The sequence below is a fragment of the Elgaria multicarinata genome, chromosome 8, assembly GCF_023053635.1.
Source record: "Elgaria multicarinata webbii isolate HBS135686 ecotype San Diego chromosome 8, rElgMul1.1.pri, whole genome shotgun sequence".
Classification (NCBI taxonomy): domain Eukaryota; kingdom Metazoa; phylum Chordata; class Lepidosauria; order Squamata; family Anguidae; genus Elgaria; species Elgaria multicarinata.
The window spans coordinates 83,716,711-83,735,076 of NC_086178.1; the positions used below are offsets into that span (position 1 = coordinate 83,716,711).

General features: G+C 39.0%; 1 protein-coding gene across 2 annotated transcripts in view; it reads right to left on the reverse strand.

Moving 5' to 3' along the window:
* TNKS2 (tankyrase 2) overlaps positions 1–18,366 on the reverse strand; it is a 36,091-nt gene that overhangs the window by 6,909 nt on the left and 10,816 nt on the right. The window contains exons 6-21 of one of the 2 annotated variants that reach the window (XR_010025737.1): positions 17,909–18,095; positions 16,940–17,061; positions 15,324–15,415; positions 14,974–15,052; positions 14,513–14,684; positions 13,399–13,478; positions 11,387–11,532; positions 10,275–10,440; positions 9,866–10,085; positions 9,074–9,183; positions 7,333–7,521; positions 5,725–5,968; positions 4,360–4,442; positions 3,173–3,293; positions 797–940; positions 624–698 (exon numbers count right to left, since the gene is read on the reverse strand). Coding sequence is in view for 1 of the 2 variants with exons in the window: in XM_063132898.1 (XP_062988968.1) it covers positions 604–698; positions 3,173–3,293; positions 4,360–4,442; positions 5,725–5,968; positions 9,074–9,183; positions 9,866–10,085; positions 10,275–10,440; positions 11,387–11,532; positions 13,399–13,478; positions 14,513–14,684; positions 14,974–15,052; positions 15,324–15,415; positions 16,940–17,061; positions 17,909–18,095 (1,917 nt within the window). In the remaining variant the exon portion in view is untranslated. Of the gene's footprint in view, positions 1–603; positions 699–796; positions 941–3,172; positions 3,294–4,359; positions 4,443–5,724; positions 5,969–7,332; positions 7,522–9,073; positions 9,184–9,865; positions 10,086–10,274; positions 10,441–11,386; positions 11,533–13,398; positions 13,479–14,512; positions 14,685–14,973; positions 15,053–15,323; positions 15,416–16,939; positions 17,062–17,908; positions 18,096–18,366 lie in introns of those variants that run through there. The other variant, XM_063132898.1, reaches the window with a different exon arrangement.

The window sequence follows — 18,366 nt, forward strand, 5'->3', positions numbered from 1 at the left end:
ACTAGGATATGCATGAGCACCCACACACAACCTCTTGGCATGAGTGGGGAAACAAACCAAAGTCATAGTTATTCATTGCTTATTGTTTTGTCTAAATTACCGTTCATGGTTTCCAAACAAGCCAGGATATGAACTCATTGTTTACAGTTGTTTCCAAATCCTGGCTTGAGCACTGTGGATTTAAAACTAAGTCAGCCACAAGAGAAAAATGAACTGGCGACATTCTGGATGAGACCAAAAGGCCTATGTAATATAAAAGCTCTGGTTGAGCTTTTATATTGTATTTTATATTATGGTTTTAGTATAGAAATGTAATAAATAAATAAAATGTAGTCCAGCGCTATGTTCCCACAGTGACCAACCAAATGCCTATGGCGAGTCCACAAGCAGGGCACAAGTAAGATAGCACTTTCCTGTTTATGTTCTCCATAAATTGGTTTTCAGAAGCATATTGCCTCTGATACTGGAGGTAATACATAGCTATCATGACTAATAGCCATTTAAACCCTTATGTTCCCTGAAAAATCTAAATTTCATTACATTTCATAGCAACAGATATACTTAACTAATTTCTCTACAAAGCATATGAATAAAAAGATATACCTCTTCTTCCACTGACTGAAACTCTTTATCATCAGGAGAGAGGTCTATAAGGATTGTTCCACTACCTGAAGTATTCAAAGTTAGATAGGAATGTCCTATAAGAAAATTCAAGATGAGAATTTTAGCTAATACTTAAGACACCTATAACTCCATTTCAAAAATCACAATAGGAAAACAGAACATTGGCACTTACCGAGGTTTCTTCTGGATTGGTGTGCAGAAGGCACGCCACAATGTGGTCCTTGCTTTTCCTATTGCCTAGGAAAAGCAAGGACCACATATCTATTCTATTGTATTCTATTGCGCCCAGGCTCCTCCTTGCCAGTTCCATCCATGGCTATAGGTGAGAAGAAAAGAGTACAGGTCGATCTCCTGGTTGTTAGATGTGCAGAGGAACAAAAAAAATATAGTATCCGTTATTGATGTGCCATGAGAGGTCTGATCAGTGGATGCAGAGTCAGAGTCATCCATGGCAAGAGGCTCAGTAAATGCTTTAGGGTGTGGTTGGGATGCCTTTTGCACACCAACCCAGAAGGAACCTTCTTGGTAAGTACCAATGTTCCGTTTTCAAGGTTAGTGTGGGAAAGGAATCCTACAATGGGGCATGCTAAAGCTAACTTCCAATTAGGGTGTGAGTGTTATCCAGAGCGAACTAATCTATTATGGCATAAGTATCGGCTGGAGAATTATCTTTCCACAGAAGCATCCGCTGAGTCATCTATGTCAATTTTACAATGTTTGGTGTAAGAATTTGGGTTTTTCAAGAACATAGCCCTGCAGTTTTCTGCTAAGGATGCGTTAGTGATTAGGGCTGCCGAAGTGGCTGCTAACCTAGTTGAGTGTGCTGTAAGGCTTAAAAGTTTGGAGAGGCGTAAAGCCTCATACTCTGAGAAAATGCATGCTTTTAACCATATAGCCAAAGTGGACCTAGATACTTTTTTAACCATGCCTGCAGGATGGAAGGATATAAATAGTGAATCTGATGGTCTGAAAGACACTGCATTTTAGACAAAATTTTGACTCTTCTGGGTACGTCCAACTTGTGCCAATCATTCTCCAGGGGATGAGAAGGATTAGGACAGAAAAATGGTAGAACTAACACCTATGAAACAGGGAGTTAACTTTAGGTATGAAGGTTGGGTCAGTCCTGAGAATTACCACATCTGAATGAGCCCTTTTCTAACTGAGAGGGTCAAGAGTTCAGATATTCTTTGAGCAGATGTAACGATGAGCAAAGAAAGAGGACCTTTTGTGACAGGATTTTTAGCCATATTGTTTTAAGGGGGTGGGGTTGAGTAGTGTAGAGAGTTCTATGAGGGGACTCTACAGACCATATGAGAACTTATAAGTGATGCTCCATGAAGAAATCTTTTTAAAGTGAGAATGCAAGCTTAGTGGTGGTTGACCTGGTTTGAAGAGGACCAACGATATGGCTAATGTTTGTCTAACTCAGGGCTCCAAAACCATGGTCCTTGCAGAGTTAGAGCTAGGTTTTCTGAGAACCACAGCCTGTAGGGCCAGAACTCCCTTGATCGCGTCCATTTCTTCCCTGGCCATAATGATGCTCCTGTTATCCTTGGTGAGACTCAGCAAGCTGCGTAAGCCTGCAGGCTGGTTTTCTCGCTTCCCCTTTTCTCCAGCTGAGTTTGTGAAATTGTTCTTCTTATGTGAGGTGAGGATCCTCAGGTGTTTGTCTTTCAGTGGTCTCCTAAAGAGATGTATGATTGCTTTATTCTGACTGTTGCAGCCTTAGGAATCTTTTTTGTTCTAGATGGAAGGGGGACGGAAATACTGAGATTTTAAAAGGTAAGAAAGATGAAAGTTTAAAAGAGAGTTTGAGGTTTTGAGTAGGACAAGATGAAAATTAGCTCTGTCCTGAGTGAAAAGAAGGGGCGAACTGGCAAGGAGGAACCTATGACAATAGAATGCTCAAAAATTTAGTCACATATTCCCTGCTTTTCCTGGGTGATAGGGCGAGATAATCCATTGTAGGATGCCTTCCTCACACCAACCTGGAGAAGGTAAACTCTTAAAAGTACAGCATTAAAACAAGGAAACAACATTTCTTATGCCTTGGGTTTCTTGAGTCCCAAGTGTTAAGAAGTTTCCCAAGTCCAGGATCACATAAAATGCACGCACAATACTTGAGGAAAAGAATCTCTTAGAAAACAAGGCTCAAGATATCTCAGGTCTTTGATGCTGCTGACACTTGTGCAAAATAAAAGTTTGTCATTTTCTTATTAACTGTTATTTGTTAGTCCCCTTGGGGATTTCATTTTGGGAGCAAAAGGAGGGATATAAATGTTTAATAATAAAAAAAGACTGTATTTATAAATAGTCCAATATATCTTGAATAGCACTCTTGTCTTTTTCTTCAATGAGCTTGAGAATAAAGAAAAGGAACAACTTAGTATACTCTTGCAAAGCATATCCAGAAATACGCAAACCTTATTCAGAAACTTGCAAAATGAAGAGGACTGACATTGCTACATTTTTAAAATATAAACATGTTATTATTTTTTTTAAAAAGGTGCTTTTAAACTAAATAGTTTTAGTTATTATAACATACCTTGTTGTCCTGAGATTAGTCTTTCAACACCCTTAATTATTTTGTGTCTATGGCCATAAGCATTAATTCCAATATCCTTTAATTCTTTGTGTCCCATTTCAACCAGTACATCTAATGTTATCTACAAAGAAAATAAAAATAAAAAAGTTTTACATACAAGCCACACTTGTTTTATAGATCTTTTAACATGGAAAACTTTAGTCCCATAAAACTATAGCTTGCCAGAAAGGGAGAAAATTGCATTGAGTTCCCCAAGCTTGAGGAGCAGTTCAAAGGGAAAATGGGATACTATAATGTGCTTTTTCATTGGTTTTATTTATTTTAATTATTTATGTTGCCGTGAGAGCTTTGGCAACATGGCTAATCATAAATGCCCTAGAAAATGCTGATTATGTGGAATGGTCCTTTGTATCTGGTCCTACGTTAAATCTCTGTTTATGCAGTGAAAGACCAGTGCTACATTAAAGTATACTTTGCTCACAAGTCTTTCCATAAAAAACAAGTTTAGCAGAAAAGCCAAGGTTCTAGATTATTAGTATTATCACTAACTATAATAATTAATAGATGAATATAAGACCTCAGGAAATTAAATTTATCTGCAGAAAGAATCGGTTTTCCAAATAATTTCAAACAGAGAATATTTCTTAAGTTAGCACATAACCTCTGCAGGCACCTGAATTAATTTGCAGTTCTGTCCAGAACAAAAGAACAATGCTGGTGTGCATACTCATCTGTATCTTAACTTAGGTATTTATACAGCAAAACATAATGCATCCCCCAAAATACTTCTGGTTATTAGTCTTCTCCCAAAATAAAAATAAAAATTTGTAATTTTGCATTTGTTTCCCTGAATATATAAAACTCGTTTTATTAGTTTCTAGATCAAGACAGTGTGCCAATTTGATGATCCAAACAGGTTTAAATTGTTGTGCACACCAGGCGCGATTTCCATAATCACCACACCGGCATGGCTGGTTGTGTCGTCCGAACCTGGTTGGCATGGCTTGTTGGAGGGGAAAAACCCTCCAATAACCTATGGGATGTTGTAGGGTTATTAAACAGTTGCCCGCCCACCCCAACAAGCCATGCTGCCTGGGTTTGAACAACACAAGTTGCACTTGGGTGGTGATTATGGAAATTGTGCTTCAGACAGGCCATGATTCAGACGAACCAGGTCAGTTACTTACTTGCTCTCTCTCAAATATGTCAATCAGATGTTCAAGTCCAAGATTTCTCACGAAGTGATTTATGCTAAAATCTACACCTGGAACTGAGTAGAAAAAAAATGTGTTGGTTACATATTAATTCAACACACCTTGATGCAGGCTCATGTTGACAAGATTATTAATTAGAAACAATCCTATGGATATATCACCAACACTTGGACCTTATAGTCCATGTAACCAAATAAAAACATATTTAGCTAGGTATTTTCAGGGCAGTCTTCCTAAATCTGGATTTAGGTTCATTTTTCATAAATCCAACAAGGTTAAAAGGTATAAAAAACATTCAGAAACAATTCTGGTTATACTTTTTGGAGGGCACTGTGTCTGAGAGATAAACCCTTGAGTAAATTTAACACACATAAGCTCCACATTTAAGTTTCCTTTCTGCTAGACTGCAAATCAAACTACTCCCCCCAAAAACTATACAAGAGATCTGGAGTGTGAAGATATTAGAAACTGAAAAAATAATTTTTGGATACATCTATTTATCCAAGTCACACATATGGGTATTTTACTGAGTGACTCACAGCTGAATCTGTGGTGGATAGACTTAATGACCCAGTTTGCACAACATGCTGGAGCACACCATGGGTTATTTAAGACAAGGTGAGCCATAGCGTATGGCGGGCGAGATTTGAATATGTAACCCCTCAATGGGGGAGTTATGTCGTGCGAACCCAGTCATCAGGGGTCATATAAGGGTTAAACAACCCTTGCAAAACCCTACAACAAGCCCAGGGTTATGTAAGGGTTGTTTAAACCTTGAATAAACCCCAAGGCTGGGCTTGGATGACACAGCAACCCCAACTGGGGGACTGCATATTCAACATGGGAGCCAGCACATGCTACAGCTCATTGGGGGGCTAAATAACCCAAGATGGGTTGTGTCATGCGACTTCACTGCTTGACACTTCAGTCTTTTGACTGTTGATGCATGTGTGAATGTCACCTAATTCTTAATACAGCATCCATCTGTCTGACTAAGCCGGGGTGTTAAACCTCCTTCAACTCAAGGGTTGAATTCCATTTCAGAGAATGTCTTGGGGCCATATTCCAATTGTGGGCAGGGCTGAAGGTAAAAGGGGCAGGGCAAAAATGCAAAAAATGCTGGCATGTTTTAGCTTAAAGCTTTTACTGCTAGTAACTAAGCCTCAGGAGAGGCATTTCACATTTAAAAGGGGGGAACCATACAAAAACTGAGAAACTACCATGTCAGGGGAAAAGGGGTGAGGCCTTCTGGGGAACTCCAGAGGGCTGGATTTGGCCCCCGTGTCTGAGGTTCTGCACCCTTGACCAAGCCAAGTCAATAGAAGAAGCAAATCTCACCTTCCTTCTTCTCCAAGCCAGTGGCCCCATCAGAACTATTTGTACTAATTGATAGTTCAGAAAAGCTACAAGACAAGTTGTCAAGGCTACTGGCAGCTGACGGATTACGTGGGCTGGATGGAACGGAAGGAAGTGAATCAGCTGAAGACACATTTTGAGACACGTTTATAACCTGAGGTTTGTAACAAGATGGCAAGGCAGAAGGCGGCATGGCAGCTGTCAATAATGTGCTAACATCATCAGCCTGAAAATTGAAAAAATATTAGTATATTGTTAAAACATTTACAAATGCATTCAAACAACTCACAAACATTCTATATAAGAACGCAAGGTAATACTAACAGTGGCTTTTTACTTTAGCTCCTCTAACAGGGAACTATCATTTAAGAAGTCAAGCTCTCTAATATTTTGCTATTTACAAAATAGCTTCAGATAGAATATCATTCCAATAAAAGGGTTGATGCACAGTGGCTCACATTTTGGCTTTAAGTGTCAGATATGCAGGTTAAAATCCCTACTCTGCTGCGGACCTTTAGGAAAATCCAGAATAAAATCACTCTCACTTCAGCCTAACCTACTTCACAGTCTTGTTGCAGGAGTAAAATGACAAAAACATTTTGCATGCTGCAAATACTATAGTAGAAGATTTACGGTTGCAATTCTGTATCCATTTTCCTAGGAATTAACCCTATTTAACTCAATGAGGCATGTTTCTGAGAAAACATGCATAGGATTGCAGTTTAAGAATAATCTCCAAGCTCCTAAAGCACCACTGAGTGCACAATGGTGCTACCTTTAACATGCTAGTGTATAAGAAATCCTATTTTTGGATTTTGCTGAATTTGTTTACTTTTTCAGAAAGTAATTTAAATTAATGGTGTTTTTTTTTTTTTTAAAAAAAAAAAAGAGAAATAGCCATATTAGTCTGTTGCAGCAAATAATCTCTTGCCTATAGCGCTTGCTAGAGTGCTGGGTTTCCTTAGAAATCTATCACATGCATTAGTTTCCTTTAGGGCATCAGCAGTAGTGCTAGCAGCAGGACACCACTAAATTCTTCCCATTTGTAGCCCAACAAGCATGTGTTTTGTGAACCGCCCAGAGTGCTTCGGCTGTGGGGTGGTATATAAATGTAATAAATAAATGAAATAAATATAAATAAATAAATAAATTTTTTTTTATCTTGACAACTTCTGTTTTTGGAGTCCCAGGCATGGCTAGCATGCTGCATATGACTTTTTGGGTTACAAATTTAACAGGCCAGGTTTAAAATCAATTGTCCTTTTATCAATAGTATTTTTCATTGAATTAGGAAGGCCATAAAGTAGCCCAGAAAATACTAGGTAAAGTGACGAAGTGACAAGTTAATAAATGAATACACATTCCATAACATACAGTTGCTTATTTATTTCATCTCTGAATAAAGTAATTCCATAAACTACATCTAAACTAAATTCCTTGTGTCCAATTTCAGGAAGATTTGAGGAACTCCTGATTCTGTTGTAGCTTGTAGCCCATCATATTAAGTTTTAAATTCTCAAGTTTGATGCCCTGACCAGGAGCCAGGAACTGAAGCTTAATACAAACTTCTCAAAAAATCCCATCACTTACGGTGACTAGGTCTAATGGCGTTTGTCCTTCCTGGTTTTTCAGAGTAGGATCAGCTCCATGTGCCAACAATAAGGCACAAAGCTGTGTCCTTCCTTTCTGGGCTGCTTCATGCAAAGGTGTGAAAGCCCATTTGTCCGTAGCATTTACACACGCATTATACTTTATAAGTAAAGCTGCTACATCTACATGCTGGAAAATAAAATATATTTATGTAGTGCAACCCTCAGGAAAAAAAAAGACTTTCCTGTAACTTGCCTTTGGATTTCTTAAAAAGTTAATGCTGCAAAATACATTCTATCATAGCAAAGAGAGCAGTTTAGGATATTAGAGTGGTGTATAGTATTTATCTATATATTATTATTTTACTAGAAATAGCCTTTACTGGCAGTTGGGCCTGTGGGAGGAGGCAGCTTCCAACAACCCTCAGAATCAACTGCAAGCTCTCATGGGCGTGAAGGGGTTGTCTTTTCTATATCTTCATACAACTTTCAACGGCAACAGTATCAGTGGCAAGTGTATCTTAATACACAAAATACAATGTGTGTGTGTTATGGGTAGTGAAGTGATAGCTATGTAGCCATAAATTCTAAGAATCTCCAAAATGTAACTATGTAAATGAATATCATCTAGCTGAAAGCTACCAGTGTACATGGAAGTCTACACAGAAGGGTAGTAACAGAAACAAATAGCCCCCTCAAAAGCAGATTTCTCCAGACATCTAGGATGCAATTCTCTCCAGCAGGACAAGAAGAAAGACCCTGTCTGCTAGGCATCACCAAACTCTTGGCAGAGGGGCTAAAGACTGAGGTTTGGCTCCAGACTAAGTTAGCCCAATTGAAATAAATGCACTAGTCATTGCTAATTTAAATCCTATTGATTTCAATGGGACTGAAGTGTTAAGAACTTTAGTAACCTTGAGATGCTACGACGTTTTCGTCCAGTGTTAAGTGATCAGTGGGTTCAAGAATCAAGGATGGTTCTGGGATTCCTGGATCACAACGAACACCAACACTGTTCTGCCACGTGAGACTTGCACACATGAAAAACCACCTTCCTTCCATTAGAGGAAACTTGACCCCTGAAGCACCGATTCATTAGATACGACATTGCTAACAATGGTTTTATTTTTCAACTGGTTGTTTCCAACCATTCTGTAACCACTATCATGTTTATACAACTGGGGTGGGGGGCTGATGCAGAGAAGACTATAAAATGACTCAGGGCTCAGCCAAGGTTAGAGACTTCTAGCTTATACTCTATACTTTTACTCCTAAACCTCTGGCTTCCTCTGTATGTGTTTGTTCACCTATATTTATATTAGAAGATTTAAACAAGCAACATACTTAATGCCATGACTGTTTCACAACACTGTGAACAGAGCCGATCTATGGAGCATGAAGGTCACCTGTGTGTGTATGTATGTATATCATATATACACATACACACAAATATACCCACCCAATCTTATATCCTCCCTCTTCTTCAATGGGCTCAAGGTGGCCCCATTTTTTATTTATTTTTTGGCAAAACAGAGTTCAAGACATTTTTAAATTGGCCACAGCAATAGTCTCATGTATTTAACATCCCAGTTTTGGCAATCTGTGTCCAAGTTATGAAATTTTTATTCCAAAAGAAGACTATTGCACAATTTAAAAAGCTGTTAAAAGAGGGCATAAAAATCCCATAAAACTAATATACATTTTCAGAATTTCTATAGTTCAAAAGACTTTAAGCTACTTACCCCGTAGGATGCTGCATTGTGCAGCGGAATTAGACCCCCTTTGTCCTGTGCATTTACATCAGCTCCATGCTGTAACAGGTATTCAGCAACCTCCAAATTGTTGTAGCCAGCTAGCAGGTATTGAGACAAAAACAAACATTTTAATGGATAACAAGACAGCATCTGAAGAGTTACTATGAAAGCTAGAATTACTATAAAAGCTGATCACCCACTCTTCTTTCAGCTTTCCTGAACCATACATTGTTGATGTTGTTTTTGAATCATGCACTTGTATGCATGTATACAATCATAGTTGTATGCATTCAACCAGCTGGAACTGCTTTAAGACTGGAGAGCCATACTTCAATGGTAGAGCACATGCTTTGCATACAGAAAATCCCAGGTTCACAACCTTTGTTTTTTCAGCACAAAGAACCTCAGGCATGCAGTGCTGGGAAAGACTTCTGATACTGAGAAGTTGCAGCCCATTAGATGAGATAGTCTGTTTTAGTGTAAAACATTTTACACTGTATAAATATTTGTATACACACCCACCCCATTATTGAGTGCACATGATAAGAATATATCAGAAACTCAACTTGTACACTCACTGTTAGATGGTTACTATTTACCATGCTCACTGGTATTTAGACAATTATTTTACTAAGCCCCTTTCCAATGATTTAAATGATATGCTGTATTGTAGAATGTTCAACTGAACCTGTAGTTCTGGTCCAGAACAACACTGTAACAATTATAATTGAAGCTTATGACCCAACAAATACACAAATGTGGCAATTAAAGAACACCAACCTGCTAAGTGGAGTGGAGTGGAATGTCGGCCTTGTGTATCACGACAATTTACATTATCAGGAGAACACAATTTCTTCACCCGAGCCAAACAGCCCTTCTTCGCAGCATCTAGCAAAGCTGCATCTCCTCTAAGGAGATCCTGAATATCTGTGTCACCATCTTTAACGAGGTCTAATGGAGTATTCCCATCTCTGTTTTTCTTCGTGGGGTCAGCTCCATGCTATGTCAATGAGAAATTTGAAAGAAACATACATTAGCTTCCATAACCGAAGAAAACATGCAAAGTAAAAACACATTGAGCATCTCATCTGTATATTTTAAAACTCACATTTTAAAAGCCTGCTAAATGGAAATAATAAAACAATTAAGATTACATGCACCACATACTTCAACTTTCCATGAGACATACCTGTAGCAGAAGCTTACAAATCTCGTATTTTCCTTTTGCAGCAGCTTCATGTAAAGGAGTGAACTTCCATATATCTGCTACATTGACAACTGCCCCATGTTTAACAAGCAATTCAGCCACTTCATAGTGTCCGTATGAACAAGCATTGTGCAAAGGAACAAGGCCTCTGAAAATATTATGGAAATACACATCAGTGAAAGTTACACTTGGTCCTTGCATCAATGTTTTCAATATCTTTTAAAAATGCTTTTTTTTTTCCTGACTGACCTAGTCAAACAGTAAGTATTAATGGCTTCGAGAATCAAAATCTTTCTGAACTTCTAAGGAAAAGTTTAAGCATAGGAAGAATTAAAAGGCTGTGTCACACGCTAGTGCGACCCACCGTTAGCGCAACAGGGAATTAATGGTTTTGAAGCAACCCTGAAAATGCTAGTTTCTGGAGTTAGTTTAGGAAGCGTTAACTCCCTGTTGTGCTAGTGGTGTCGTCCCCCCCCCCCGATGCAATGTAATGAGTGGGAGCGCATAGTATATACTTCTTAAGTCAACTTAACAATCATGTTACTATCATAAATTACATTGTAGGAAGATGATTCTCCATTCTTCTTTATGTCAATGTTAACATACACATTAGAGTGGATGTGCATCAAATGCATTTTTCTACCAATGACAGGCACCACAGGGCATCTACTCTATTAATTACATTTATATCCCAGCTTTTTTCCTCCTTGAGAAACAGAAGGCACCATGCATAATCCTTCTCGCTATTTTATCCTCACAACAACAACCCTGTGAGGTAGGGTGGGCTGAGAGTCTGTGACTGGCCCAAAGTCACTAGGTGAGCTTCCATGGCTGAGTGGGGACTAGAAATCCCGATCACCTGACTCCCAGCCCAACACTCTAGCCACTACACCACACTGTCTCTCATGACTGACTCCACCCACACCCACCCCATAACATTTTTGTCATGCTAGGTAAGGTACCAGCCACACAAAGCTATGTTATCTCTCAAACATATACTATGAACGTAGGAATACCAAAATTCAACACCCCGCCCCCATGTCCACTACAGTTAAACATTTGCAAAACCAAAACCAACAGAATGGAACATTTACCCCTTGTCTTTTGCGTGAACATCAGCACCATGCTGCAGAAGATATTCAACCACAGACACTCTATTGTATCCCGCTGCAAAGTGAAGTGGTGTAGACTGACGTCCTTCAATATCCCGGCAATTTACACTCTGTACTGTACATAACTTCTGTGAAACACAACAGTTGAAATACATATTATTGGATGAGAAGCAAAAGAAACTATTTATTTATATACCATAGATACCTTATTAAAGCAGCAATCCTATGTCCCCTAGTCACAGGATGTATCCATTTTCTGGCTCCAAGCTCATAGACAGTGCTCCGAGCTGGGGGCCAGGAAATTGTGCACCCCCTCGCAGTGACTGCAGAGTGAACCACAGTGGCCGCCCCTCCATGCTTGGTAAAACAAGTGCAGAAGGGGGGGAAAGGGGGGCAGTCTTGGGAGCAGGGACGGAAGGAGACCACGGAAGCTGATTTAGTCAGCGTCCTAAGCGCCATGTGGCCTCCCCCACTCTTGCTCCAAAGCCCCAGCTAGACAGCCAAAATCAGCCATCTAGCCGAAAAAGCAGGGTGGATAGGACACAGAAGAGAAGATACTCTCTGTGCTGCAGCTACTCTGCAAAGGATAATCATAAGTCCCTGAGCTTCTATGGATTGCATCCTTATTTATATTAGTATATAAATATATAATACCTTTCACAAATATACTTAATATATAGATTAAGCATATAAAATACAATGGATTTATTTTAAATATATTTATATACTTACTATAAATATACCTTTATAGAAAGTATATATATTTTTTTATTTATGTACTTAATATAACATCGCTAAGCGGTTTACAAAAAACACATTTAGACTGCGCTATTAAAAACAATTTCAACTATGGTAACAATAAAAGCAATACAAGGATCAGTAAGTTAGAGCAGCATATATTGAATTACATTTCATTAATTATAAGCCAAAGAAAGCCTGGGTGAACAAGTGTGTTTTCAGGAGCAGTTTAAAACATGTATTTTTTTGCCTCCCAAATTGTGGGGGTGGGGGTGTTTGGGGTTTGAGGGTGGGCGCCCACCTTAGAGATATTTCATGGTAGCATTCTGTTGGTTGCAGAACAACCAACAATTCCTCTTTTGAAGATCCTAAAGGTCAGCGGGAGGTGGACTGCTACATATTCTAGTGCCAACTTATTTAGGGCTCTGTATGTCAGCAACATAACCTTGAACATGGCTTCGTAGCTAATAGGCAGCCAGTGCAGTTTTTATTTAAACTCAGGTGGAATGTGAACATGGCTGGTTATCCCACTGAACACCCTAGCTGCTGCTTTCTGCACTATCTTCAGCTTCCAAACCAGAGAGGAGGGCAGCCCCACATAAGAGTACATACAGTAATTGAGTTGTGAGGCTATCAGTGCATGTACCACACTCGCTAAGTTATCCCTATCCAAGAATGGGTGTAGTTGTTGCACCAATGTAAGTTGGTAATGGGTGCTCCAAGCCATGGAAGTCAACTGGACCTCCAATGACAAAGACTGATGTAGGAGGAACCCCAAACCATGAATCTGCTCTTTCAATGAAGTGCAATTTCATCCACAAAGGCTCTGCTGACCTGCCCCTTCCAGAAACTAGCATTTTTGCTTATTTAGGGCTTTCCTCCAGTAGTTGTACGCCGCACGCTGACCAGAAATGGTGGGTCTGGCCACATGTGCAAGGACACTGTTGGATTCTGCCCCATAAGCTCATTGTACTATGCACAATAATTAAATAAAACAAAATTTAAAAACAAAACAGCAAATGACTAGTTCAGTAGCTGAGTTGGCTAAGAATACTGGAAGAACAGGTGTCAAACTTTCCAAAAAGCAGTAGTTTTCTAGAAATTAGGTTTTTAAATATGAGCTTTTGTTTTATTGCAATAAACTATAATTTAATTTGTTTCTGAAGCCTTAAGATAAACTTTGTGACAAGTTTGCCTGCAGACTTAATAGTTGTCTTTTTCAGAGCAAGAAATTACAAAATCAAATTTTATCTTACTTTTACTATGTCCATTTCTCCTGCCTTTGCAGCTTCCAATAATTGCCGATCTGCTTCTGAATTGCCTAAAGGGACACCTTCTGTAAAAGAAATGAAAAATAACTATTTTCCAAGTTTTCATGGCAAAATACACAAGGATGAGTGGTTATTAATATTAACCATCAGGATAGGAAATTTATGCTCTCAATCTGCAAAACATTAATTACCCTAGACATATAGTTCTATTTGCCATTTGACTATACGTACAAAATATACTACTAATCTGAAATATCAAAGTTTGATAGGCTCACGGGTGTTGTTGTTAACAACATTTTCATTTTCCAATCCAATAAAACAGTAAACCGTTTCCCCCTGTCCCCAAATCCCTGCGCTTTAGGTTTTCCCGTCCCTTCTTCATATTGTCCTGTATTTAAAGAGTAAATGTCTCATGTCCATAAGTAAAATAGTTCAGCAAAAATTAGATAAACTGATAGTTACATAGAAAAGGTAAAATAAAAGGGTTGTGTCAAGCATTTCTCTTTGCTGGCCTGCACTGGTTTTGCAGTGGATCACATTACTCAGTATATAATACAAGAAAACTTTCCCATATTAGCTGGTATTTATTTTTTAATGGTAATTTGGTGTTATTACCTTTTCACTGGCCGCTAAGGGTAAATAAGGCTCACTTTTAGCACACTAGTTAGCTGCAGAACTACTAGCTGGGATAAATGGAAGGAGTGAACAAGCCATCATGCTCTTCCTTCCAATTGGGAAACCAGAGTGGCAAATCGCTACCCTCCATTAACAGTGTATAATAACCATGTGAGGCTAACCATTTGAACCTATTCTAAGAAATGAGCCCATAATTAATTGACCATGTTTTCTTTTCTGTTTTGAAGTTCCTACTGAATGTTTTTAGAGGAGGAAAATGTATGGGCTCAAGGGATAATGATTTCACAATCAGTTCTTGGCACTTTTATTTTGCAGCATGGTACACTTTTGCTAGCATGCCTGTAAATTTCTCCAGTCAATTATTCTGTTCCAACAGTACTATTCCTCAATGATGCTCACTGATACAGCCAATACAAGAGAAAGGCAGAAATAAAACTTGAAATAAAAACTTGATAGTTTTTACCTTGTAATAGCTGCTGAATACTCTCATTTCCCATCTGAGAGGCTGTAAAACCCTGCAGTGATACAATTGATGGATCACAGCCAAAGCTCAACAACAGTCGGCAAGTCTGAAGATGGCCACAGTACGCTGCTCTATGCAGAGATGTCTGGCCAAGATTATCCAAGGCATTGACCTAGAGATTATCACAGAACCTTAAGAATGCAGTTTCAAACAAGGAATATAGAACATGATACCTTTTTAAAGAATCATCTGTATTGGGACAGCAGAGAACTATTTTGTAACTACAACATAGAGTAATACTAGCTTCCAACATTTCTGTTCCCACAACCATCTTCTGACTCCCATTTTTAAAAATGGACTGAATAGAATAGCTGCCACAAATACAGCCGAGGGAAAATCACATTAAGTAATTTTTCATTATGTATCTAAGTATGCCCAATTAAACAAAAAGTAATTCATACCTTTGCTTCATGTTTCATGACTACTTCAACAACATCATTATGGGCTTTTTCTGATGCAACATGGAGAGGCGTCAGGAAGCTTTATAAAAACAAATGATACAATTTCCATTTAGTTTTCATACACTGTTGATTAGCTTAAATGCAATAGCTGGAGCACCAGATTAGGATTGGGGAGATTCAGGCTCAATCTCCTGCTTAGCCATGAAGCTCCTGCAGTGGCTTCATGCAAATCATTCTCTCTCAGTCCAGTCTATCACACAGGGATGTTGTGAGGATGAAAAGAAAGCTGGGAAGAACCAACAGATCTGCTACGCTAAACTCCTTGGAGAAAAAGTGAAATGAGCACTCACTCTTTTGTCTTTTCATTGATGTTGGCTCCTTTTCTTAGAAGTAGTTCACAGACTTGCTTTCTTTTGGGATATGGTGATGCAGCAGCACAGTGCTATTAAAACAATGACATCTTTTCATTATTTTCTGGATCAGCTTTGTATCAGGGATTTACAATCAGTGAAATCCCAACAGTTGGCGTTGGGACTCAGTATCATTGGGAAAAGTGCTTAACACCACACCATTACTTGAAAATAATGCATGTAAGATATACGTGGATTAATTTTTAAAAAATCTAACACAGAATTCAGTACAACTGGTACATTATATTCTAAAGGTTGTAAGAGACTTTAGGATAGTAAGCGGTATAAATACATAAAGTTGAAGACAGATTCTCTTAACCAATTCCACTGGATAAAAACTATTTCAAAGTGTAACTTCCTTGTTGAAATTAGCATAGGATCATTTTAAAGGCCTCTCTCTCTCTCTCTCTCTCTCTCTCTCTCTCTCTCTCTCTCTCTCTCTCTCACACACACACACACACACACACACACACACACACACACACACCATACTTTTAAAGCATATTTCACATGCAGTCTCGCCAGAGGTATGCTAGAGGAAGAGCTAGTTTTCAAGTGCTCTCACTAACAAGGACAACTTAGTATTTTTCTAAACAGAAGCTCTTTGCCAGATAAGAATGATGCAATAGATGTTCACCATGAGGGATTTACCCCAAAATGAGCTAATCGATCCTCAAATGAAATTTATCAGGAAAAAAGTAAAAGAAAACACTTCTAGGCATTATCGTACACAGAGGTCACTTAGCAGTCTACAAATCCTGTGGTGTGGATGGGCCAGCTCATTCCTTCTCTGCCCACTAACTCAAATCATCTGTATACCCTACACCAGAGGTGGGCAACTTGTGGGTCTCGAAATGTTTTGGTCTACAACCCCATCAGCCATAGCTAGGACAGCCAATAGTGAAGGATGCTGGGAGTTGTAGGGCAAAACATCTGGAGGGTCACAAGTTGCCTACCCTCAGTCTAAAACATTTGCTCAGAACTTATTTATCTCCTCCTTTTAAATCATTACTGGGAAGAACTGAAAGATTTAAGTAAGTATCAATAAATAGTTGGAGAAACCCTATGCTTAGAAGTTAAAACAGCACGGCTACAAAGGCCAGTTCAAGAAGAAGCAATATCCTTTTTTTCTGAAGCAGGGACAGGGAACCTTACTGGTCCAGATTGCTCCTGGATGCCCATGGACTAGATGATGTCAGAGGGCAGAGCCCATCCTTGACATCAGGGGGGTGGGGCTTGGCCAAGAAAAGCACAGACAAAGTGAAGGTCCCTGAAGTGGCAGCTTTGCTCCTCCTTTGTTTTCTCCAGTGTGGAGAATGTAAGGGAGAAGTGAAGTAGATTCAGCTGCATGACGAAGCTGAGGGAGCAGCAAAGCAACTGAGCAAGGGTTCAGTTGCAGTCCTGCCCCCCCCTTCTGAAGGGAGGGCCTCATCTGAAGTCACACAGGCCAGAAGTTCTCATCCCTGTCCTAAAGCAAATAATTCTTGATATGTTACTCCACTTACTTAGCTTAGCCACAACAAACATTAATTGAAAATGTATGCTCAACATTTTACCAAGGCAGTTTCGTGAGTCTGAGGGTGCTTGAAGTTTATAATCTCAAGAGAGAGGTGCTTTTTTACACGTGCTACATCAGATTCCTTTGCAGCCTGTAGCAACGAGTGGCCTTTGAATTCATCTAGAAGAGAAAATGGCATATAGTTCTCAAACAGTATCACATTACTTTGTTTCCATTAGGGTACTATTCTTTTCAAACCACTGTAAACTCTTTTCCAACAAACATTCATATGATTTTCTATTAGCATTCCTACTTGAGAAATTATGTAGTATATATGCATGTGAGAATGATTCTTCTATTTTCAAAAAGTAAATCTGTCTTCTTGGTAGGCCTCTGTCATGCCTAGTTTTTGAAGAGAACAAAAATTAATGTCTTAATTTTACTAGAAATGTTTTACTATTTTCTGACTCATTAAATCTTACTAATACCTACTTAATTGTGCATGGTCCCATAAATATTTTGCCTCAAAGTCTGCCCAGACAGTGAAGACAATGCTCTGCGCTGTATGTGGTGTGAGGCATCTGAAAAAATTATTCTGCATTCTGACTGCATTCTAATGAGGCAAAGGATCCCACTTTTACATTTAAAACTAGCACGAAGCCAGTTACATTTTTGAAAGATGGATACTCATACAACTAAGAACCCATCTACTACTCTTTGTGTTAGAAGCTGCTCTCAAACTCCAAGAAGCAGTCTCATGTGTGATTTTGCGTTGCCTTTTGGTGTCATCTGAGTGCAGCTGGAAGTTAGATATGAACCCCATATTTCGCTTGGGTTCTATGCTTACAAGAGGAATAGATTCTCATCTCTGACTTTTGAGCCTACTGGAGGAATTAGGGGATTTGGGGGCAGTGGGGATCATAAATAATGGCTGGTTATCAAAACTAGCCAAACGCATGAAACTCTAGTGAAAATTGGAAAATATTCACCAATCTTTCAAATTCAAACGCATTTTCGCTGTACTCACATGCCAATCGTTCTTTTAACTGAGGTGTTGGGGCCAAGTCGATTGTACTTTTATTATGGCAGTTTAACAGTGTAGGATCAGCACCATAGCTCAACAAGAGAGAACACACTTCCACTCTGTTCTTAGAAGCTGCTTCATGCAGAGGAGTGAATTGCCACAGATCCATTGCGTTTACACAAGCTCCATGCTAGGAGAGGAAAGATAACCATATATCATTTTCTCCTGGATAATAATGAAGTAGAACTCTGGTGTCCTAGGGAAGGTAGCATTGTGCCAGAAACACTCATCTAAACGGGGACTACAAATTATAATTGTGCTCCACCTTTCTGAACAGCCCAACAAGACAGTTTAATTTCATGACAAGACAGATGCACTGAAACTAAGGCCACACAGTAGGATATTAATTTGGGTTTCTATACCAACGACCAACATGTTAGGAACAATATTATAACATATTA